The sequence below is a fragment of the Anser cygnoides genome, chromosome 1, assembly GCF_040182565.1.
Source record: "Anser cygnoides isolate HZ-2024a breed goose chromosome 1, Taihu_goose_T2T_genome, whole genome shotgun sequence".
NCBI classification, from domain to species: domain Eukaryota; kingdom Metazoa; phylum Chordata; class Aves; order Anseriformes; family Anatidae; genus Anser; species Anser cygnoides.
In genome coordinates this window covers 155,549,073-155,574,298 of record NC_089873.1, presented here as the reverse complement: position 1 = coordinate 155,574,298, position 25,226 = coordinate 155,549,073, and the positions used below count along the sequence as shown (strand labels likewise).

The window sequence follows — 25,226 nt, the reverse complement described above, 5'->3', positions numbered from 1 at the left end:
GGGGGCTGCCCACAGGCAGCAGCTCTTCAAGAACTGCTCCCACACGGCTCCGTACCACGGGGTCCATCCCCCAGGAGCAAACTGCTCCAGCACGGGTCCCCCACGGGCGGGCGGCAGCTCCCCCCAGACCCCCTGCTCCTGCGTGGGCTCCTCTCCACGGGCTGCAGCTCCGGCCCGGGGCCTGCTCCTGCGGGGGCTCTCCATGGGCCGCAGCCTCCTCCAGGCCACATCCACCTGCTCCACCGGGGGCTCCTCCACGGGCTGCAGCGTGGAGATCTGCTCCGTGTGGGACCCGTGGGCTGCAGGGGGACAGCCTGCTCCACCAGGGGCCTCTCCTCAGGCCGCAGGGGAACTGCTGCTGCCTGCCTGGAGCACCCCCTGCTCTCCTTCTGCACTCACCTTGGGAGCTGCAGGGCTGTTTCCCTCACATTTCTTCATTCCTCTGACTCACAGCTGCTGCAAGGTGTTTTTTAGCCTTTTAAAATTGTATTATCACAGGGGTGCAACCATTGTCACTCATTGGCTCGGCTTTCCAGCAAAAGATCTGTTGTGGAGCTGACTAGAACTGGCGCTTTTCGTCATGGGGGCAACTCTTGATCTCTTTTCACAAAAGCCATCGCTGCAGCCCCTATGCTACCAAAATCTTGCCATGTAAACCAAATATATCATGAATGGATGTTTGTGTCTGTCCAGTCAAATGCAGGAATAGAAATCTGTCTAGTGTTCAAGAGTTTCAGGAACAAGGCTTTGGTTATTCACAGAATAATGGGGTTGTTTAGGCTTGACTGGACCTGTGGGAGCCATTTAGTTCAACTCCATGTTCAAAGCATGTCTAACTAGAACAGGTTACAAAGGGCTGTGTCCAGTTGAGTCTTGAATATCTCTGTGGTTGGAGATTCTAGCTCTGGGCAACCTGGTACAGTACTGGACAATCATTTTCCTCAGCTGGACTTACTCCAGTATATCAATGCCTTTCTTGTAGTGAGGAGCCCAAAAGTGGACACAGTGATTCAGGTTCAGGCTCAGAAGTACTGAACTTATTATCTTGGCCTGGTGACTACATGCTTGCTAATACAGCCCGAGGCCATCCCTGCAAGGGGGGAACCGCTGACTAATAAGGATTCTCCAGCTTCTTTTCTGCAAATCTGTTTTCTAGCCATTTTATACTGTTGCAGAGGGTTATTCCAACCCTGGTGGAAGACTTCACAGTTGTTTCTCTTGAACTCCATAAGGTTCCTGTCAGCCTGTTTCTCCAACCTGTCAACCTCACAACAGAAAGCAATCAGATTGATCAGACATGGATTGCCCTTGGTAAATCAATACTGGCTTAGCAGTCACCTTGCCCTTCATATGCCTGGAGTTGGCTTCTAAGAGATTTGTTCTTTAACTTTCCAAGGGACTGAGGTGAGGCTCATAGCTGCCTGAATTATCTTCTTGCCCTCCTTGAAGAGGGCGGGGGCATTTGCATTTTTCTAGTTATCAGGAACCCACCCTGACCACCGTATCGTTTCAATGATAATGAGAACAACCTAACAGCAACATTGGACATCTCTCTCTGTACCCTGTGGGATACCTGAATGGGTATTTGTCTAATACCTGTTTATAGTAGATATGAACTCTTTCTAAAAAGATAAAATGTTACGTCTTTGTCTGTGATGTCTACTGACTTACAGTTTTAGGAACAAAATCTACTACTACATTTCCTCAAGCTCCTCTAGATTTTCAGGTTCTGAGCAGTGCCAGACACTGGACTTGGAATCAGATCCCTACCCCGATCTGGGATGGTGCCTTCTGTGTTTTCTGTTGACGTTAATGGTGAATATTAACACTGAGGGCACCTTTTAACATTCTGTAACCTCTTTGTAAAACACACGTATGGTCATGGGAAGTTCCTTTTTGTAATTTCCCAACCTATGATTGAGTGCACTCTTGCATGCAAAATCTCTGTGTCTGAGTCACTATTTATCACAGGAGGAATAAAACCTGAAAAGCGTGCCGCAGTTTTGGTACTCCCTCAAGTCACTTGGTAAGGATAGAAAGAATCACATTCTGTAGACAGAAATCATTTATAATAACTTTTCCAAGAGGGGGAAAAGATCAGTCTTTTTTCTTTGTTTTCCTTCTCTCTTCGCTTATAAACCTTGGTTTGCTTCAGTGAATATGGTTTACAGTGGAAGCAAGTCTGACGAAGAATTATTTTTGTGTGTGGCAGTCGCTTAGCTGTGCCTATCTACTCCTACAACTTAAATAATTTCAGTTTATTTTAAGAATGTGCTGTGTGTTATACAGGTGTTTTCTGTTTATGTAGGGGAGATCGTATGTGAAATTGAACATTTTTCAGTAGTTCCTGAGTTGTTCTCTCTACATTTATGTACACCTGACCCTGTCTGAAGCAGATGATACTAAAATGTTTTTATGTCCTTCAACTAAGCAACATTTAAGCCCTCAGAGAGGGAGGTTTTCAACAAGCTGAACTTCAAATATAACAGTCAACATGATAATGAAGCGTTCTTAAGCCACTGTTCATTAAGAGTAAAAATATGTGAACTGTGTACTTAATCATCAGGTTTTCTTCATAGCTGTGGGTGTTGTATTTGGCAGTTATTCAGGAAATGAGAATTTTAATATTCAGACCACCATTTCACATAGCATTACTCCTACCAGTAGCTCCTTTAGAAGGGAAAGGTATTTTTAAGTGAACGCTTCAAGTTACTTAGGTCCTGGTTTATGCTGTGTGCAGAAATCGCATTGAGAATGATAAGATCCCTTTCTCTTAAAGGCCTGTGGAAACTGTAACTCTTGAAACTTTCGATAAGCTGGTAAGTGGTGTAAAATTGTCCTTTGGAACATCCCACTTCTGTCAGAAGAAGTGAGGGGCCAGCTGGGGTGGGCGTGCGCTTCGCAGACATCCTCACCCCAGCCGTGGGCCGGAGCTCGATGCCTGGGAGCTACCTGTGGCTGTGGTCCCTGCCACACACTGGCGAGTTGCACCAGGTGCAAAAATTATCATTTTGACATTGCCACGGTTGCTCAAGTGGCAGGGAAGCGGGGGGAACTCGACTTGACGTGATCCTTTTCTTCAGGAGTGGCTTAGTAGCTAGGCAGAGCAGTTCACCAGCAAATCTGTGCCAACAGCGCTTTGGGCTGGAGAGGGGTCGAAGGACAGCAGAGGGCTAAGCTCTTGTGGAGGTGGGGCAGCGGGTCTCTTCATAGTCTGAAGTCAGTGGTGTTAATGGCTTACGTACAGATGTGGCAGTCCCCTCACTGGAATCTGAAAGCATCTTCCAAAGCATCTTCCTTTGCTGTCTGTCTGAAGTGGCCTTTTTTTTCTCCCCATCTCCACCCTAGAAAGTGTTTTCTTCCAGAATCACTCCGAAGCCATGCCTTTGGAGTTGGTTCTAGTGGGGTCTCTCCTGGTGTTTTCAATCTATGGTTTAGCTTCCTGGAAGCGTAAGCATTTTATCATAAAGAACACAGGCTTTGTGTGGGGGTATATGGATGAAATGTACTGGGTTATGTCCATAAGTTCAGTCTAGGTATCTGGTCATTGTAGAAGATGCTTGAGTCTCAAATTCGGTGAAACTGCTTCCAAATAGGGTTTAGAAACTTAGTAGGCATCTTGTGCTGTGATTAAGGTGAACACTCTAAAAAAGTTACTTGTTTGTATGGTCACGGGAGTCACTGTCAAAATGGAAGTTAAATAGAACTGTTAATATTCCCATCTTAAATACTACAGTCTAATCCTGTCACACCTTAAGCCTGGGTGAATAATAGGAGCTTAGCTTCGTAAGTGAAGTTATTTCCATGACCTCTGGGGAGACGTATAATCTTTCTATCTGGATAAAAGATGTTTTGTTCTGGTGTGGAAGAGTTCTTTTTGTGGGCTGTATTTTATAGAAACAGTTGGCTGGTAGAGTAAATATGTTGCCTTCTTTGCTGCCTCCGGTCCTAAACACTTGGAAATAAGATACTTTTTGTCATCTGTTTATTCTTAGCAGGGATATTCGCCAAAGAAGAGTAGTTGAATATTTGCTAGTGAATCTATTATCCTGAACACCAGAAGTCATCAAATCATTGATTTGCTAGGAAGACCAGCAAGGCAATACTATGTTTTGACTACATAGACAGGATTAATAACCTTTTATTGTTATATACCATTATTACTAGTATCATTCTTACTAACCATCTGTATCTTTCTTTTTGCAGCTTGGGTCCCGTGTTTGCTCTGTTTGTACCGTTTTATTGCTCCATTCCAAGAGTGCAGGTGACACAAGTACTAGGACACTTTTCTATCACAAACAAGACATTGGTCTATATACTAGGTTTACAGGTATGGTATGTACTTGCTTGATCATCTTTGAGTGATTTAATAATGTAGCAGTTAGTGTTTTTGTATGATTTTGGTGCTTCCACATGTATGATTCCACCTATGTTTAGCTAGTGACTTCCCCATGAACTAAAATATTGAAAAATGTGTTTCTAGTATGCCTTTCTACACACTGAAGAGTTGAGCATGTTATATTTTCTTCTATTGTCTTCTTTCCTGAATGTCATGCATAGGACAATATAAAATAAAAACGCTGTAAATCTGGGGGGGGGGCGCTTAAAAAAATGAGCCAAGACCTTTTGCAAATACACATGTATCTTTTACCTTTCTAATTTGCTTGTATTCTTGTTTTTGTTTATTTTCCACTTGCCTGTTAGAGCTCAAACAAAGCTAGAATGCAGTATTTTTCTATCGTAAGACAGTCAGTAAATAACCAAGGATTTGGCTGAATTACATTTTTATATAAATTTGTTAATTTCTATCCATGTGACAGATTATTTAAAATAATGTGATGTAGAGCACAGCACTCTCAAATAGTATTATGTTAAATGTGAATGGAAAAAGAGAGGTAACTGATACAGAAAGAGGAGTTTTCTTTTTTTAAGAAAAAACACAACAGCCTAGAAATGACAGGAGATGTGTGAACTTATGAGAAATTGTACTCATTTTTATATATTCCAGAGACTCAAATATAGCTCTAAAACTAGCAGTGGAAAGCACCCTAATTATGTGATGTGGTACAGAGTATTTTAGAATGAATGGTCAGTTTCAGAACAGTGGCTTCTGCTCCTCTTGAACATTTCATTCGTTCGTGTTGCTGTTCAGCATTTGGACTCCTTTAATTTCTGCTCCAGCACCCTTTCTTCCTGATCCTTCAGCAATCCCGTTTCCTCTCTCCCCAAATCATCAATACCATTATTATTCTAGTCCTAGTGACACCAGTGATACTGTCTGAGCTCTTTTCCTTTGTGCCCCTTGCCTCTTGCTTTCATACATACAAGATCAGATACAGATCACCGCTGTTAATAATCACTGCATCTCACGGGGTCTTTCCCTCCTGCGTACAGAACAGTCGCTGCCGTCACACAGAGGCTGAGAGTAACTCATTTGCCTTTCCCTCATTTGTAAACTCTACCCTTACCTCAAGTCAGTCTTTCCAAAGTCAGAGCCTAGAGAGAAGGTGTTTTCATCATTCAGGCTGCATCTCACAGAGCTATTTTAGTAACCAGTATCAGCCTAATTTTTAGCCCGTTTTCCCAGCTAACGATAACCTTCTCCAGGTGATGAGTCACCTACAGTTTATTAGAAAAGATGGGCAACCCTGTTGGTGTATCTAGATTTTTTTTTTAAATTCACTCCAACTGATTTCTTTGATTTCATGTCTGCAAATATGCCACTCGGTGAGAACTTCATTTCTTTCATTTTGATGCTCACGCTTAGTCTCTCTGTGGCTACATGTCTAAGAGCTTCACTTGCACTGCCCCACTTGGAACTCTTCTCCCGCTGCTGCTGAGTCATTTCCTTTGCTTCTGTCTGTCTTTCAGACTTGTTTTTCTGTGGAGCCTATAACTGACATCCTGTTATACTTAGTATGCTATATGAAAATAAAATGTATTGTTCTGTAGAAGAAGCAAAAATGTTGGATCCCCGTGGTTTTTTCCACTTCTGCTACTTCTGGAATGTATATTTGTTAATGTTAAAATGAATTTTCACAGAAGTACATTTGTGGCTTTTCCTACTGTCATGATAAGTATATAGCCTATACAATGTTGCAACATATTAGCTCAGACAACAACAGCCATGTAAAATTGAAATTTTACATTGCTACTCTTACCTTCCAGCTCTTAACCTCTGGTTCCTACATCTGGATTTTAGCCTTAAGTGGATTGGTAAGTCTTACTGTTTTAAAAATTGTGTTGCTTAAAACACTTTGTTACATATACAATCAGTGCAGTATCTTTGGACTCAAAAAGAGCTGAAATTACTGAGTAATGTTTTTCATTGTAACAGTAAGTAGAAAGTTTTTGTCTTTTAACTTCGGAAGGTGTAAAGCCCTGACTGGCTGGTGATAAACTGACATATAGAAAAAGAGCTGGGTAATATTTACAGGTTCCCAACGTTATATGACCCCTAAAATTAAATTTACTGTCATGGACATAGCTTTGAAGCTACAACTATAAATGAAGCTGTTGTGGAAATGGTAAAAAAAATACCAATTGCAATACCGTTTGCTTTTATTACATACTCTATTTACCCAGTTGTTTATCCTGTTTTAGCAAGCCTCAAGCTTTTATTCCAGAAAGCAGCTTTTAACTTTTTGCTGAGAGGATTTCATGTTTTGCTGTTCTCCTAGGACACATGTAGTATAGCTGTTTCACACCGTGATAGAGGCAGTAAAGTTTTGAAATCACTTTCTTCATATCATTTAAATAAAGTCGGTGTGGTCTGTCTTCTTTCTTGCTGACGCTGTTCTCAGCGCTAGGGTATGTAGTGCTAAAAAAGATTGTACTACCTCTCCCAGATTGTTAGATACAAATAAACTTCTTTTAAAATTTTGCAGACTTAGAAATGAAGAGCTCGAACAGTGATTTATTGGCTGAAAATACTGTCTGCTTTTCAAACAGTGAAAGTGCCACGTCTTCCAAACTAGCTCATCATTATATTGAGGCTATCTCATGAAAAACTTAAATTCTGTCCTTGCTATTAGAATCTGAAAATTTGAATTTAGGTAAACTTGGAGTGAAATGCCTGTGGATCCATTACATATTGCTGCTATAATTCAGTGCGTTGGTCTCTTACCATTTCCACTGGATGTTCCAAATATACTGTGAGCCAGCAGGAAAACTAACACAAGTGACAGAGCAGTAAACAGTGAAGCCTGCTCAGCAGTTCGGTCTTACCATAAATATAGATGAAAACAGAGTATTTAACAAACCAGGATTTCTTTCCTGGAGACCATCCCAAGCCTCTGAACCTAACTAAGGATCTGTGACTTCCTCCAAACGCTCTAGCCTTCCTGTTACTCTTCTGTCTCTTTTAATAGCCCTTCCTTTTGAACAGGTGTTCATCAGGGAGGGAAGGAAAGGAAAGGAAATAAAAGGAAAAGGAAAGGAAAGGCATTTTAACCCCCCTTTTTCCTGGTGGTAGGAACTGTATGTTTACTTGGTTATACAGACTTTGAAAAAAATGCTCAAGTATTATTTTTCATGTCAGTTCTTATTTTAATTCCCTTTTTTTTAATGTACAGTTTTATTCAGGTGTATAATGCAGCTTCCTTCTTCTTCATAAATGATAGTTTTTTAATTGCAGGTTGACAGTCTGTTTTACATAGGTATAAGTCCATGGGAATAAACTGAGCTTTCCGTGTGTCACAGGAAAGCTTAAAAAAGATATTTAATGTTTCGTATTGCTTCAGTCAGGATGAATTAAGTCATCATCAGACTTTTTTCAGTCTTTTTTTTTCTGCAACAAACAGATATCTACATTCTGCCATTCTTGTAATGCATGCTACAATTTGTAAAATAGTTCATAGAATCATAGAATCATTTAGGTTGGAAAAGACGTTCAAGATCATCGAGTCCAATATGAATTTCAGCCATTTTTGCACAGCATATCTATCATGCTTCTGTGAATAGGAAGTCTCATTTTCTCCTCTGTTAGAAATGATAATTTGGTGTCTTTTGAGAAAAGGGATAAAGGAGTAAAGTTTCACAGTACATTAAGTAGTCTGAAGAAAAACATGAAAATTTGTAGGGCAACCTTTTAACACTACAGGTATAGATACTTGATAACATATGTATGTGTACAATTACAGAATTGCATGGGTTGTCAAATCAATATTAAGTCATTCCGACAAACTACATACTTTTTTAATTGTTACTGCTGTTTTCATTGTCTAACATGCTATATCTTTGTTGAATCAAATTTTCATGTTTTTGTAGAACAGATTTAGCAAATATATGATTACCAAGTCAGCTAGCTGTGATAGGTAGTCACTAGTTCACTGCCTATTATATGCTTCACTGTATTTTTAGATCTAGAGATCACTTAGACACTCATATGACTGTACACAGTGCTGTTCTGCAATTTAGCTTTTGCTGCACTTCTGCTTATCTGGAGTATTAAAATGGACGGTGCCTGAACAATTTCTGTATTGTTTTCAGTTTCCCACTTTCTCTTCAGGATGTTCCCACTGTAGGTGTATTGAAATTGTCACATTGCATATTTCAACACACAACGAACACTCTTAGACTAAATGAGACCTGACTTTCCAGTTACAGGACGGGGCACTGGAGAGGAATTTCTGTATTCATCCTTGTTCATGCTTTTAGACTTCTGTGTGAATCTCAGGGTATAAAGGAACTCCATGAGTTCATGTTTTCAGTGGTTTTGAGGGATTCATCACGTACAAAAATGTTTCAGTGTGCGTATGTGTTTGCACATATGTATGACTATATGGGTAGGCACTGATGTAATCTGTCTGGAGATAGGGAATTTTAAACGTCATGTGTTCTCTTACCAGAATACAAAAGTTGTGGTGTGTCTGTCTGTGCCATAAGATCTATCTTTGTAGGTCACCAACTTTGACTCAATATAGGAATACACTCTTAAATGCAATTTTTAACCCTCCAGATGATGCTGGAGTACCTGTGGGCCGAGTAGTTTCAGTTGCTGGTATGTTGTATAAAACATACTGCATAAATACATGGTCTTTATTTGTGAGAGAGAGATGGAGAGGGAGAGAGAGGTTTAGAAATATACTGTAAATATTCACAGATCTGATGTAATAAGTCATCTGTAATGTTAGTCTTCTTATTGTTTATGAGACTAATTTATTTTTTTGTGATTTGTTTTACCTGGAATATAACATACTTGACACATACAATCCAGATTTATTTCTTATGATAGATCTTTTCAGTGCCATGAAATTAGGAAGCTTCAGATTAGAGGTGCAGATGTGTCACAAAAGTCAGATGGAGCCTACTTCCATTTGACTTGAAGCCAGAAATTTTCAATAATTGTTTACAGAAGTGTTTCCTTGTAATGCATATCACTCAATTTAGTAAAGCCCAGAAACAGTTTCCCTACTAATTTTTTTTCTTTAAAACAGTCAGAACACCTTAACAAACAGTATCCACTTGAATGTTTTGTTGGAAACATACACGTCAAGCCATCTTTTCTCCCTCTTTTCTCCTTTAAAAAAAAGCTCTTGGGTTCTTATCTTAGACTTCTCATTGGAATACTCTTTCAGGAGTGAAGTTTGAGGAACATGTCAAGGCTCACTGAATTATAGCCTACAGTATACCTGCTTCAAGAAGGAAATTCAGGCTGATACCATCTTATGAGATATGACCACTGGGACATGTAGTTCCCTACAGCCACTCATATAACATTGTCACTGTACAGATCACGTGCCAAGGTTTCTGCTAACTGTGTTGGTACGTCTGTATTTCATACGGAAAAATATCTTTCAGGCCATTTCTGTAATTGTAGTCTTGTTGCCTCTTTCTTCTTATCTACAGTCATTTGTTTATTTGTTTGTAAGGTGATGTGCACTGCATAAAGTTCAAAATTTGGAATACCCCCAGGTCTTCTGGGAGCTGCTTTGAATTTATCTAGAGTTCAGCTCAAAGCTTCGGAAATTTAAGTAGTGTTAACCTTACAAATTCTGAAGTTTCTAAAAAAAATCTTTGCAGATTTTACTAAGCCAGATAGAACAGCTTTCTGAATTGTTTCTGTACCACCCTCTCATTTACTTTTCCCAGGTTGTATGAAAAGATTTTTCATACTTTAGATATAGGAAAACTGTAGAGAATCAATATTTCAGATATTGCTGAACGCTTAGTTTTAACTTTAGTTCTCATTATTGGATGTTGTAGTCGTTAGTTTTGAATTTGCTAACTTGGTTTTACATAGACTACAGATATCCGTTGTTAAATGCTCAGGAGTGCACTTCGGATCGTTTTCAATTCGGGTTGTTACGAACTTTATTCACCCTTTCTGTTTGTTAGTTGTTCAGCTTGGATGTTTTTCTATAGTGAATTCCTGTCAATGATAGATCGGCCTTTATAGGATAAGATGTGATTGGACTGGGCAAAATTTTAAACTGGACTTTAATTTTTTTAGTCCTTGCCTTAAAAGTAATATTATGCAATTAATATCTGATCAGACCTAAGAATCATTGATTTTCTTCTTCCTCCTCCTCTTCCTTCTCCTCCTCCACTTCCACATTTTAAGTGATTTTGAACAAGCCTCACTGAACTGTTCGTTGTTTTAAAAAATGTTTTGAAGGGATTTCAGAAAGATCTCTATTGCCCCTCAGTGTATTATTCACACTTAAGACATCATCCTTCCTACATACTTAAAATTAGTATTAAATATAAGCCAGATTTCTTGAACAGTATCTTTGAAGGGTCTGATAATGTAGTGAGCAGTTACCTCCAAAATTCACATCTTGCCATATAACCTTCTTCATCCTCCAGTTAAGTATTTCCCGTTTAGTCTTGCATAGATCTATAATCAGTGTGAAAGTATGTCAAAGTATGGTCTTCCTTGAATTCCTTGTAACTACATGATTATAAATGGTGATTAAGATAAACCTGCTTCAACAGTCTTGGGAATCTGGAGAGGTCCCAGTTGACTGCAGGCTGGCAAACGTTTGTACCAGTTTTCAAGAAGGGTAAGAAAAAAGACCCTGGTAATTACAGGCCTGTCAGTCTCACTGCAGTGCCTGGTAAAGTCATGGAGAAGATTACTGTGGGAGTTAGTGAAAAACACTTGAAAGACAACACAGTCATTGGTCATAGCTGACGTGGGTTCACGAGGGGAAAGTCATAGAATCATAGAGTCATTTGGGTTGAAAAAGACCCCTAAGATTGTCGAGTCCAACCTTTAACCTAGCCCTGCCAAGTCTATGTCTAGACCATGTCTCCAAGCACCACATCTACACATCTTTTGAATACCTCCAGGGATATTGACTCAGCTACTTCCCTGGGCATCCTGTTCCAAGTCCTTTTTAAGGAACTTAATTTCCTTTTATGACAAGGTTACTCATCTGTTGACCAAGGAAGGCAGTTTATACAGTCTTTTTGGATTTCAGCAAAGCTTTTGATACTGTTTCTCACAGTATCCTTCTGGACAATGTCCAGCATACAGCTAGGCAAATACATAATGTGATTGGTGAAAAATTTGAGCCTGAACAAACAGACACAAAGGATTAGAGTAAATGGGGTTACATCAGGGTGGCAGCCACTTACTAGTGGGATTCTGTAGGGCTCCATTTTAGGGCCAGTTCTCTTTAATGTTTTCGTTAATGATCAGGATGCAGGATTCTATATACTAAGTTTGCAAACAACACTATAAATTAGGAGGAGCTGTTGAGTCTCTCAAGGGCAGAGAGGTCTTGCAGAGAGGTCTTGAGAAATCGGAGAGCTGGGCATCACCAACTGAATGGAGTTAACAAGAGCAAGTGCCAGATTCCACATCTGGAATGGGCCAAGCCTGGGTATATGTACAGACTGCAGGACAAGAGGCCAGAGAGCAGCCCCATGGAAAGGGATCTGGGGGTCCTGGTCAAGAGCAAGTTGAGTATGAGCTAGCACTGTGCCCTGGCAGCCATGAAGGCCAACCACATCCTGGGGTGCATCAAGCACGGCGTTGCTAGCTGGTTGAGGGAAGTGATTGCCAATGCTCTGCGCTGGTGTGGCCTCACTTCAAGTACCGTGTGCAGTTTTGCGCACCACAATATAAGAAAGACATAAAACTATTAGAGAACATCCAAAGGAGGGCCAGCAAAGATGGTGAAGGGTCTAGAGGGCAAGATGTATGAGGAGCAGCTGAGGTCCCTTGGGTTGTCCAGCCCCGAGCAGAGCAGGCCGAGGGGAGGCCTCATGGCGGCCTGCAGCTCCCTCACGAGGGGAGCGGAGGGGCAGGCGCTAGCTCTGCTCTCTGGGGACAGCGACAGGACCCGAGGGAACAGCATGGAGCTGGGACAGGGGAGGGTCAGGCTGGGTGTTAGGGAAAGGTTCTGCACCCAGAGGGTGGTCGGGCACTGGGACAGGCTCCCCAGGGAAGAGGTTGATGGCACCAAGCCTGACAGAGTTCAAGAAACGTTTGGAAAACTCTCTCAGATACGTGGTCTGATATTTGGGTGATCCTGTGTGGAGCCAGGAGTCGGACCGCATGATCCGTGTGGGTCCCTTCCAACTCAGTATATTCTATGATTCTGTGATACTTCTAATAACATGCCTTGTAGTAGTGCTTTGGTAAGACAAAAGAGTCAGTCTAATAGGATTGAGTTTGGATAATTGTAAAAATTATGAAAGCCATGCACTAATTGTTTTTGTGCTGTTGATTTATATTCAAACAGTATTTGAATTTAAGTTCAGGGTAGATAAAAGTTAACTATTTATAATAAATGAAATCACAGCTTTAATTCATTCTTCTAAGTTTTGAATTACGAAAGGCTATGGTGAGGGCAAAACGTATTGGAAGTATGAAATGTGAAGCAATGTTAAGAAATAGATAAATGATCCATTACTGTTTTGAATATTGATATCGTGTAAAATATAATATATTCATAGTAACAGTAATAGTACTTGAAGAAGACTTTTATTGCTATTGCTGTTTTCATTACGAGTTTGTTTTCATCCAAATACCTGGCAATAGACTACTTAATAGCGCATTTCTGTTTTGAAAAATTGACATAAAAGGGGGATGTCCTTCAGAGAGACTTTTAAGGACACCCCCTTTTGTGTCAATTTTCCAAATTATAGATAGTTTCATAAGTATATTGTAACCTTCTTGTTGATTAAAAAATAAGTTTTTTATCTTCAAGTTTTTGTCTACATTGATAAAATCCCAAGTCTTCTCTTCTCCAAGACAAACTGGCCCAGCAATCTCAGCCTCTCCACATGTGAATGATGCTCCAGTTCCCTAATCATTGTCCTGATTTGCACTGGACTTCCTCCAGCCAGTCCATATCTTTCTTGTACTGAGGAGTGCAGAACTGGGCACAGTATTCCAGATACAGCCTTACCAGAGCTCGGAAGAGAGAGGAAGGATCACTTCCTTTGACCTGCTGGCAATTCAGTTCAGGAAGCTCAGCACGTAGGTTGTGAAGTCCATAACCTGAAATAAGAAATGGAAAAGCAGTAGAGTAACAGAGATTAGGAAATGAGGAAGAAATATTGTCTTTTTGTCTGTCCTAAGTTTAAGACCGGTACAAATATCCTTATCTAAGCTAGGAGATGTGCTGAATCCCACACAAAACTATCTTGAGTTGTCTGCATGTGAGCAGTGGTCAGTCAGCGTTCAGTTGAGTGACTGTAGGTGGCTGGCCTCGAGATGCATGTCTCCACATTCTGTTCACTGTGTTGACTTACCCCCTTTGTCATGGGAGCTTAGACACCTTGCTCATATCTGGACAGCTGCATTTAAAGACCTAGCTGAAAACATTTACTCCTATGTCAGTTTAAGCATCTGAGAAGAAAAATAATTGATTCATCCGGCATACAAGGGATCTTCTTGTGGAAGTGGGGTCATATTTATTTGTGGAAGAGGGGGATGCAGATATTTCCAGTTCTGGAAGAAAGGAGAAAATCGTGAAATAGGAGGGGAGAAGGTAATGATATCTGATAAGATGCTGTGTCTTTTATACCCGTGACTTCTGAGATCCCGTAGAAAAATGTATTTTAGCTTTTAGTTTGTATTTCACTTTGAAGTTTTCAATTTCTCTCTCAGATCTGAAGAAGAGTTAGTGTGTCCAAAATCTGGTCTGATTTTGCCAGCTGGTTCAATAAGAGTCATATTGCTTCTACCACCCTTTCTTAGCGTGTCCATTTACATCGTTATGACTACAATGCTGCAGTTAGATTAGGATGAGATGTGTCCTAGAAGCATCTACTTCTTCACTGATTAGAGAGGGAATCTGTGAGAGTAATTCAGCTGTGTGTACTTTGAAGACTTCTGCCATAAAATGAGTCACATCTCAGCAATGCCTATTTCTCTTTGTTGACTATGAAACCAACTTTAAACTACTAGCTCATATGTAGGCTTTTAAACTGTAGATGTCTACATTGAGGCAGATAAATCCAATCATGATCTTTTAGGTAAAGAGGTTTGGTTAACACTATGCTGACTGTTGTCTGTAGAACTCTACCAGTGACCCAGTGCAGCCTACCCATAGGTCACAAATGCAAGTGCATGATAGATATACTGTACTGAAATGGCATTACATCTGTGCCTGCACATACACAAAGAATGATTGAGATCTCATCATGATTACACTTGGTCAATGGAGATAGCCTGGATGGACACTGAAGAAAAAAAAAAGGTCAAGGTCTTCAGGAAATATATAAGCCCCAAGTCAACTGGGAAGGAAATGGAAGAAAAATAGTATATTATTAGAGTTTTTTTCTGTCAAGCTAACTGTCACAAAGGGTTGTTTATACTCTTAATGACTATTTCCCCAGAGAAACCTCAAACAAAATAATCCACTATATTACAATTATATTGCAGGTTATAACTGCAAGTTGAAAATACACGTGCAGTGGTTTTATTGTTGGGTGGTTTTCACACGATCTGTCTTGGTTTGGTAAATGATGTGTTTCTCTGACAATGGTAAATACACAATCTTGACACGGACTTTAATTCCTTGTTTTATTCTAGTTGGATAGAATTAGGAATGTCCTAAGGATAAAGCAGATAAAATAGATGTAAAAATGTCACTTCACCTTGAGAATACTGTTATTTGCCTTTTATTTGTTACCTGAAAAAATATTTTTTAAAAAAATCTTGAATACATAGGATGAATTTATTTAAATTATTCAGACCAAAGTAATTTAGCATTTGCTGACATTTAATTCTGTCAAGTTCTCACTATTAGGCAAAATAATTTTCAGCATAACTTTTGACATTGGTTTCTTTGTTTGATTTTCTTTTTTAGTGTTAATCAAATAAAAGATTTAAAATATCTCAGTTAGTAGTGGAGCATATGTCTCTTTGTCATGTAAAATATTGGAGAGCTTCTGTATCTGGTCTACCTGAAAAAAAAGAGAAACCACGGCTACTTCCTTTTTCTTAAAAGTGTACAACTTTGGAGTGACATGAGGGAAGGGGAGGGGAAGTTGGCTTTTCTTACAGGGGTGGGAAGAGGTTAGGGAATTTCGTGTGAAGGACCAGTAGTAAGACATGATGTTAAGAAAATGAAAAAATATAAGCACTCTTTTTTTTTTTTCTGCAATGCACCAGACATATTCCAACTTGTCCATTTCCTCTGCTTAGATTTTGCTTGATACGATATGGTGAATGAGATTGTAGGTTATGACGGTATGACTACCAGAAAACAATTTAGATGCATTTCATGTTGCCAGCCAAAAATTATCCATTTTAACAATGTGAAGTTAACTGCAGTATCTTTCCTTGGTGAATTTTTAGAGCCTAAAACACTCCGAATCTCATCTATTTGTGGGAAGTAGCCCTTTCACCTCATTTCCAGTTTTCGAGTTAGTATATAATGAGATCTTCTTATCTTCACTGAATAAACAAAGTTGGCTTATCTAGACCTTAAACACTAGAAATTCACTACATCCGTGACCAAAAAAATGGCGTAAAAAGTGTACTTCGTCAAAACTTTTTTTTCTTAAATGACACACAACAAGTTCTGCATGTGAACCCGCTAAAGAGGAAGTTCTTTGGAAATATTTGACATTAAGATGGGTATATGACACTAAACCAGACTGAATCATAAGACCTATTTTAACTATAAAAGTCTCCTCTTTAGGTTTATTGGAAATATGCAAATAGATAGCTCTTCCTCACTAGATGAAACTTCTTGAAAATTTGTTAACACTGAGCACAGAGTTTAAAGTTTCTCATACTTCTGTCTAATATCTTTACAATTGGAATAGTAAATCCAGGGAGAGAGGAAGGGAGCAACGCTGAAATCACAGCAAATCTGAAGGTAAAAAGGCAGATTGAGACTGCGTGCACATAGTGCTTTTCACAGCGGAGTCCGTCCTTCTGTTTATACTTACGAAGAATTGCAGTCTCACGTGATTGCTCTGCAGAAGTATTAGCTCACAGTCAGTTTCTTGGCAGCTATTTGTAGAAGATATACAGATAAACAGATTAGTCTTGTTCCTTCACCAGGTGCTTTTTATCTCAGATTTTACCCTGAACATTATATTGTCAGACTTCTTGACTTTCTACTCCGTGAGCACAGAAGTTCACGTTTGGGTTATGCAATGAGTTTCTGTCTAAGGCAGTTCAAGGAGGGGCCAAGAGGTTAGCGTGCTGCTGGGGAGCAGCAAAGGGAGAGAAGACAGCCCTCTGCAGCAGGTGCATTGGCTGGAGACCAGCCATAGTGCTCCAGTGAGCTCAGTAAAGCTGGGAAGGGAGGGGTGTGTGGCTTGCAGGCTTAGTGCTGCAGTTTGACCTTTCTCCATTTTAGGGGTGTCCCTAAACTTTAGCCTTATAAAGCCTTTTCTTCTGATTAAATGCTCTTGAATGACTAATGACTATCTGTCTCTACTTAGAGAAATACAAGAAAGCTTTTACTGGTACAACTGCTAGCTGCTGTTTGCAGTACATTTCCCCTTCTGAGACAAACAAGTCCCAAAGTACTGGCACTGCTGCTGCTATCCTATTTGCTGTTTGAGTTTGATACGAGAATAATTCTGTTTGTGGTTAACGTGTTCAGACACGTGTCAAGATTTGTCATACGTTCAGGGAGATACAGATTTTCCTATCAGCACTTGCTTTGTTTTGTTCTTGTGACTTTCTGAACTCTTTGAAGATTTACTGTGCCCTGAAAACATCAGACCTTAGCAATGGACTGTAAGTGATAAGAGTGGGCAGAGATCAGTAGCTGGGAGGGACATCTGGCAGAGGTGAGAGAAAGCTGGTGTGATGTTGGACAAAGTACTTTGCGTGGCAGCTCTCTTTCTCTCCCCTGCCTTTCCCAGAAGGTTATACATGTGCAACCAGGAATGCAAAACTGCTGGGACCAAAGCGGGAGCCTGGCTCTGTAGCCTAATGATACTGAGCTAGAGGAAGGAAGGTCATTTGGAGATTGTGGTGCTGCTTGTGCATTTTGCATCTAAGAAATCATGAGATTAAATTATACACAATATTTGCAGCCAGGTTCAGTAATTCTTACTCCCCAAAAAGTGACTTTCCTGGTAGCCGTACAATCTAGGTTTTCTCAAGTGAGGAGCCTGTATGTGCTAACTCTCTTGGGACGAGGTGGTTAGCTTCTGAGGCACCGACTTGCTGGGTAGGTACATAAAGTACTACATGCCAAGAGTAGATAAATCACAGAAATGATACAAATACTGCTCCACTTACTTATTCTTTGGTGAGTATACTTCTGTCTCAGTTTCCAGTTGACATGCACAAGATTTGGTCATGGGCTTACAGTCCTCTGGAACATTTTCACTAGAGCTGAGCAAAGAAATTCTGAGGTCATCAAGAAGCTTATGTTCCAGTGCCCTGTCATTCCTGAAGTCCTGTCAGGACATTTCTTCAAATACAGAATATTTTTGTTAAAGGCAACCTTCACTTAGATGCCAGAGATGGTGGCCTTCCTCTTATCCCATCCCATTTACCTCCTTCTACACAAGAAGTTAAGGGGTTAAGGATAGCCTATGCTTGTTTTTTCTCATTTTAGAACTGTAGCCTGGTTTTGATGCTATATACAACCCCAAGACCAGTCATAAAAGATGATAGAATAAAAAGAAAGTGAGTGTTTCCCAAAGCAGAACTCTCATGTATTGCTCTAAAAGTTACCATCTCAGTGGATAATTAACAATAAACTTGTAAATAATCTGAAAAATAACCCCCTATCAGAGAATATTACCTTTTCCTAAACCATCTCCATTTGTTTACACAGCAATGAAATGCTTCTGTATGTTTATACAAATATCAGTGAGATAAAAGTACATATCCTCAAAAAAAATAAATAACCCAGATTTAGAGGTTCTACATTGCTTTTCAAGTAACTGCATTAATTGGGTCTGTCTCATTTATGTATTTTGGGGGGTTCATGTCTCTTCCTGTTCATTTCACTCTGCTGTCGTAGCATAATTTTTGTGGCATAGCAGCTGATAAATAGTCACAAATAGTGAAACGTAGCATAAAGCAGAAAGACAGCTTGCACAAGAAGTTTGGCCTTTATGCTGTACCACTTTGAGCTCAGGAGCTTCATGATGGGATTAAAAATGGTGCTTGAGTGATGACTGTAGATCATCCTGGGGCACATGGATTTCTCTTGCTCCTTCTGAATCTGGAATGAAATCAAGTCCCAAGGCGTGCATAAGTATGAACACAGGGAATGTGTTTTTTTTTCTTACAGGCAGGAGAAGAGCACCACAAAGACTGTCTTTCTTCAATGTCATTTTCTAATTAACTGTTTTGTTTTTTTTTCTCCTAGCAGTTAGGTTGGAATATGTCTGTGTATACTCTTAGATTTAACTTAAATTCAGCTGTTTTGCTTTTGTCTTTGTTAGAAGGTGAGACTTGAGGGTGGAAGCCTCAGGGGGGATGGTTTTTGCTGAGGAACGTTTGCAATGCTTCAGCATCCTCAAGGGAACCTTAATCTAGTCAGGTCAGCATGCGGCATATCCTGACCAGTGCCTTTACTAGAAATCAAAATTTTATTTGAATTTCTTAACCTGGTTGAGAAATGGTCGCTTAGTTATGGTTCCAATTCTGAAACAAACAAAAAACCCCAAACAACTTTCTGAGTCACAGGCAATGCAGTGCACAGATTTTAAAAGGTAATAGTCTGTAGTGGTGAGGAAGTTGGAGGTAAAGAAATCCCCTGTTCTTGATTTTTGACTGAGGGCTCTGGGTGAAAACAATAAAATGTTCTTTAAAAAATAGAAAGACCATCTGCGATCTCTGCAGCTAAATTCAAAGTAAACTTGCTGTATTTAAAGGCTTTATTTTTCATTTTTGCTTTTAGATTTCTGGGATTTGCTACAATAGCAGTATATTAAAAGTTCATCGAATACTTTGTGTACCCAGCTGGGTAGCAAAGCTATTTTCCTGGACTCTTGAACCAATCTTCTCATCGGCGGAACCAACGAATGAGGTTCGAGTGGGAATGGGAGCAACAGTTGACATCCAGAGGCAGCAGAGAATGGAGCTACTGGATCGTCAGATCATGATGTCTCAGGTTGCCCAAATGAGGCGGCAAAGGCAGCAGCAGGTATTGACATACATACACTCTGTAAGGATTATCTTAAGTTAACATAATGGGAAACATTCATTTTTGAATGTTCTTATATTTTATATATTTATATATTTATATATTTATATATTTATATATTATGTTCTTATATTTTTGATTCCTTTTTGATATATTCTTCTCAATTGGTCTTTCATACACTGTCGTACTGCTAATGATCATTTAAGTGTTTACATAGTTTTATATGTTAAAACTGCTTCACAAGATGTTAGCAAATGTCAGACAGTCCTGTAAGGATATCAGTACCTCTGGCATTCTGTGATGCTGAAATGAAAAATGATGCTGAATGGTAAAGTGCTTGCTTCTCCATGGTCTTTAGGAAGAGCCATTGTTGAAAGTTAGGAAATCATAACACTTCTGACTGTTCTGAGTTTGTATTGTTAGCATCCTGTTCAGAGGGATTGAAAATTGTCTGCATAACTTCTTTAACTGCAAGTGTACTTGGAATAAAGCCTGCTTCTGTAAGAAAGTTCAGAAATTCAATTCTCTAACTATCTTACAGAGGTCAACCACAGGGACTTTCTCTTCGCTGCAGTTAATGCTCTTGTTTTGTTTCCTTACTTAATAGAATAGCAGAGCCTTTTTATTTTCTGTTTTAGTCAAGGCAACAAATGCAGATGTTCACGTACTTTGTGTTGTAGGGCAGCAAAACAGCGCTGAGAGTGGCTCAGTTCACTTTTTCCTATACCTTAGAAGTTTACAGTACTACTCTTAGCAAACCTAGCAGACAGCATGGGCCTTGCATTGCTCTATGTGAGCATACATTGCTCCTAATTTTGTTACAGCCTAACAGTTTGAGGTCTTAACTGAATTTCCTCTGCCCGAAATGCAGCTCTGTACTGATACAAAAGTCCTCATTATGTTTGTGGTAATGCAGTGCCAGTAGATACAGCCATGTTATGATTAGTACTGACGGAATAGAGGCGTGACGGCATAAAGCTTTATCTTTGGCCAACAACTGGAGTATGAATCTTTGTTTCCAGTCCCTGGAATTCTGTTTTCTATAATTTCTTAACACGTAAATCTGGTCAAATTGTTCCTCGGGTGGAAAGATTCTAATCTACTTCTCTCTGTTCACACTAGAAAATTAATCAGTTTTAACAGAAGAACTGAGCTAGAAATTATTCAATTCTTGAATATCGCTGTTGTATTAGAAAACACACTGAAAGTGTCTGTTGGGCCACAAGCTGCTGTGATGACGGCGGCTAAGTTTCTTCAAATAAGAAGAGGAAGAAATTACCAGTTGTTAAAGACAATCTTTGTAATACAATTTAATTGCAAAAAAGTAGTAGATAAGATCAGAATGGTAAATGTTTTTTGAGTTGATAACATTTTCTTCTCATCGTCTCCTTTCCTTGGGTCATGAACAGCGAACGTAGCAAAATGTCTTTTCATACTTGACTTCAGAGTTTTTTAAAAAGGTGGATGGGTTTAAATAAAATAAATGATTTTTTTTGAACAGCAGTGACTTGCTTCAACTTAACAATCTGCTGAAACTCTTTCAAGTTACCTTCATGATTGCCCTTTAACTTTAGCATAGCGTTCAGCTTTCCAATAGTGCTAGACAGTGAAACTAGTGAGCAGAAAGCGATGGATTCGATGTGTGAACACTTCAGAAAGTTTCTTCAGAAAAAATGTGTTAAGAAAGCTTTTACCAGGCTTATGACTCATAGAATTTACTGGATATCAACTAAATCATTAAAAGTGTCATTCACAACTGTTGAGATGTAGGGGCAAAAAATGAAAAACGGGTTAACTTCAATCTCAAAATAATATTTAAAAAATCGAAAACAGTTGAAAACTTGAGAATAATTTTGCAGATAGTTGTACTTGTGTGCATTTTTTTGTCTTTAGAGGCTTGGACAGGTATAATTTGAAGGCAGAGGAGTTGAACAGATCACAGTACAGATGGGATTTAAAGGATAATTTTACCCATGGGAGTGAGGCTGGTAAAGAGTGCAGATCAGTTTCTGTGGGAGTTAAATAATGAAAGCTGTAACGTATACTGGTCAGGTTATCAAATGCAGCTTTGGATTATATTTTAGGACAATGTTGTGCATATTTTGGCATCTCAATATACTGTCCAGAGGTAATATGGCATAGGTGAGCTAAATTAACATTTTCTCTCTTGCTTTCCGTTTTGTTTGGCAAAAGAAAGGGACTTAAACTTTCCACTGCACACCATCATGCAACTGTTTTGTCTACCTGCCATTTGGGAAGGCACTCTGCACATTCTTCCCTTTCCTTTCCTTTTTCAATTTATTGGTTTGAGAAGAAATAAATCAGTTTCCCTGAATATCAGTAGCATGTGGAAGAACACAAGAACGTGATGTGTGGTTTTAGCAGTGCTCCGTTGACCTGCAGAATGGGGCAAACTCTCTTCTGGTCTTAAAGAGGGCGCTTTCTTAGACACTTTTTGTCCTAAGCTTACTCTTCGAGTCTTTAGAAGAAGTTCTGAAGAACGTGAGCCTGACAAGTCAAGACAAAAAGAGGAAAAGCTTAAAAAAAAAGGCAGAGAAAACAATGGAAAAAAAAACTTTCTCATAAGTTGTTTTTACTGTAGCTCTAAGATATTAAAATGTAAATAATTCTTTTTCTTCTAGTGTTCTCTGAGCTCTTTTATCCAAGCCAGAATTTGCTTTGGATGTTTTCTACCAGGGGAAAAAAAAAAAAAACAAACACAAATTCTTAGAGCTCAAATTCTTTGGGCTTTACCTCCCCTAGTCTTTCTCTTGCAGAAAAGTACTGGTCTGGAGGAGTCTGAAGCAGAGATGTGTGTGTGACTGCTGGGCTGCCAGGCACTCTTAACTTTGAGGAGCAGGTTGAGTGAGTTGCAGAACTTGAACATAAACCACTGGCTTCATTACTTGATGTCCCTCATTTTGTTTAGCCCAGAAATGTGCAGCGGTACTGTGTCTGAATGTGTTGTTAGAAACTGAAAATTTATCTTACGTTGCTAGTTTCTCAGGGGAGTGTGGTTACACGATGACTGATTTTTCTCTTGCTTTCTGGTTGCTATGGATACAGTCCTTAACCAGATGGGCTTGAGCATATTGAAAACTTTCTGTTCTTTTTTTCTTTCCACGGATAATCCTGAGAAATGATGAATGTGTCACAAATGGAGAATTACTGAACATTACCTCCATCCACCTTTTGAGGCAGTGAAATAAAATGCGTGCCATGTGTATTGATAACCTCAAAAAATACCAGCTTGCTCTTTTGTTACTCCTTTTTAAGCTTTAGTTTCTTAATTCTTTCTTTCCCACTCATTTTTATCAGTTCTCTTTTCACATTTAAATAATTTATCCTCTTGTTTTCCTTTTTTTCCTGTAAACCTGATATCTTTCTTTCCTTCCTATCATTTTCACATTTTCATTTCCCTCTATGTCATGTTCCTCCCAAATTTTCATCTCTTCCCCTTTATCTCCATCGTTTCCCATACTTTGTGTTTGCCCCTTTGCAACACTCTTCTTTGCTGTGGAGGAAGTTCTCACCCATCATGTCGTGCCCATCGGTCATCATTTGCGATGCATCTTGAAGGGGTAGATGCCGCTCGCCTTTCCCTCGCTCAGGACAGGATGTAGTCAAAGTCTTTGGCACTATTTTATCCTTCCAATGCTGTAATAAGCATTTGAACTATAATGTAATAAACAGCAGGTATTAGGTGTTTACGTAGTTTTGTATGTTAGAACTGCTTCACAAGATCTAAGCAAATGTCAGACAATCCTGTAATTCTCCCGACTTTTGTATTTCTTAATCTGTTTCATTTCCCAGCATTTTTCTGAAGTTTTTCTTTCTGTAACCCAGATGAAAGGCCTGGTGGGAAAGGGGAAGAAATTGCTGCATCTGTGCACCAGTGTGCTAGCAGGGAGTCAGCTTGACTTTCACTTCCCACTGAGAAACTCGGAGGGAGGCTGGCAGATAACCAGGCTGCAAATAGATGAGGGAGGAGTCCGTGCCTAGGTGTTACTGGCAGCACTGTTGGTGCTAAAGACAGGTGTATGGGATGCAAAGTGCTCAGCACCTTCTGCTGGCAATTAAGTGCCACTTCTTTGAGTGCTTACCTCTGTGCCCGTTCTGTGTGTGGGGAGGGTGGGAGGAATGAACCCTAGTCCCTTCACCTTGAAAAAATGCTTTCTGTATCCATAGGACGTTTGTTCCTTCGTTCATGCTGAGCATGTTAAACACACAGTGTTGCCTGCTTCTTGGTTTCTCTTAACTTTCTTGGCTCAAAAAAAGAGCTTCCCCAGGGTGCTCCAGGCTGTGTGATAAGCCTACAGCCATATATGAAAATCTTTTCTGCCCCTTCCTCCACTTTTAAGCTTTTTTTGTTCTTTTTCCTCCTTTTTGTTTCTCAGTTCCAACTGCTGCTACTTTCCAGTGAGACCAGAGAGCCCTTTGATTCATATCACATGGCATCTCTATGTGAGATTCTTCTGCTTGCAAAGACCAGACTTCTTCTGTAACAATGTGGCTTCCCCTAATTGTTCGTTCTCTAGATGTCTTCCTCCTGGGATGCTGGAGAGATGATCTGTGGGGAGATGCATTGAGTGTCTTTATTGTTACGGGGCGTCTCATATCCTGAGAAACGTGCGACTTTCTTATTTTGTGAACTAAGGACTGTGAGGCTGTATTGCTGATTTACCTTTTGGTTATTTTAAGTGGTAAACTTCCATCCTTGGAAACAGAATTTGATGGAGCAAAGACTCCTAGGACAAGAATTGCTCCTAAGGATGTTGTCCTTATTCAGAATGTTCAAAACAATCCCTCAGTAAATATGCTCACAGACAGTCCATTTCTGCCTTCTCAGGGAAATGTAAGAACCAGATCTGACTCTATTCTTTAGTTTTCACGCTGGTGCTGAGAGATACCATTTTGGTGAAGTCTCCTCAAATAACTTCAGAAATTTGAGTACCAAAATGTTTCAAGAGACCTCTTGAGACATTCTGTGACCTTTGCACACTGCCAGGTAAGTCCCTGTAAATTCTCACTCTCACAGCCGAAACTTTGGATGGAAAGAGCTTGCTCATACTGGCCCACAGATGTATGTATCGCTCTCAGGAAAGAATCTGCCAGACCAGTTCACCTGAATAAATGGGTGAGATTTTCAGCCCAGTGGTATGCAAAGTCTTTTTCTCTAATTAGGTTTTCATTCCAACTAATGTATGTTACCTATGACTACTCTGGGATTTTGTGACATAATTCAATAGAAACTGTCTTTTACAATGTTGTCATAAACTTAAAAGACAACTATAGGTAGGGTACCCATAGGATAAAAATGTTACTTGAGTTCAGATCCCAGAGATATGTGTCTACAGAGTTGACATCATGTTTTAAATAATTTTCTTAACTAGTAGGTGATTTATGGGTTTATTCCAGCCCATAAATGAAGCATATATGCTGCAGCAATAACCATTGTGGCTAAATTTAACTGAGCATTTAACTCATTACTTAGTAACACTGTTGCAGCAGTTGATACACCACTACTATTTGGGTATTTCTAAATATCCTTTTTTTTATTTATGGGTAACTTATTTGTGGATTCTAGATGTGAGATCATTAAAAATGTTGAATTTCCCGGGTGCTTATCCAGGTAACGAGTTTATGACTATTTCTTCTACAGACCCACTTTATTTTTCTATCTTTTTC

General features: G+C 39.6%; 1 protein-coding gene across 7 annotated transcripts in view; it reads left to right on the top strand.

Annotated features, from left to right (window-relative positions):
• UBAC2 (UBA domain containing 2) overlaps positions 1–25,226 on the top strand; it is a 106,701-nt gene that overhangs the window by 65,817 nt on the left and 15,658 nt on the right. For 5 of the 7 annotated variants that reach the window (XM_048072657.2, XM_048072659.2, XM_048072658.2 and 2 more), the window contains 3 exons: positions 4,207–4,330; positions 6,169–6,216; positions 19,293–19,538. In XM_048072657.2, the coding sequence (XP_047928614.1) occupies positions 4,207–4,330; positions 6,169–6,216; positions 19,293–19,538 (418 nt within the window). The remainder of the gene's footprint in view (positions 1–4,206; positions 4,331–6,168; positions 6,217–19,292; positions 19,539–25,226) is intronic. The other 2 variants (XM_066986408.1, XM_066986395.1) reach the window with 1 other exon arrangement.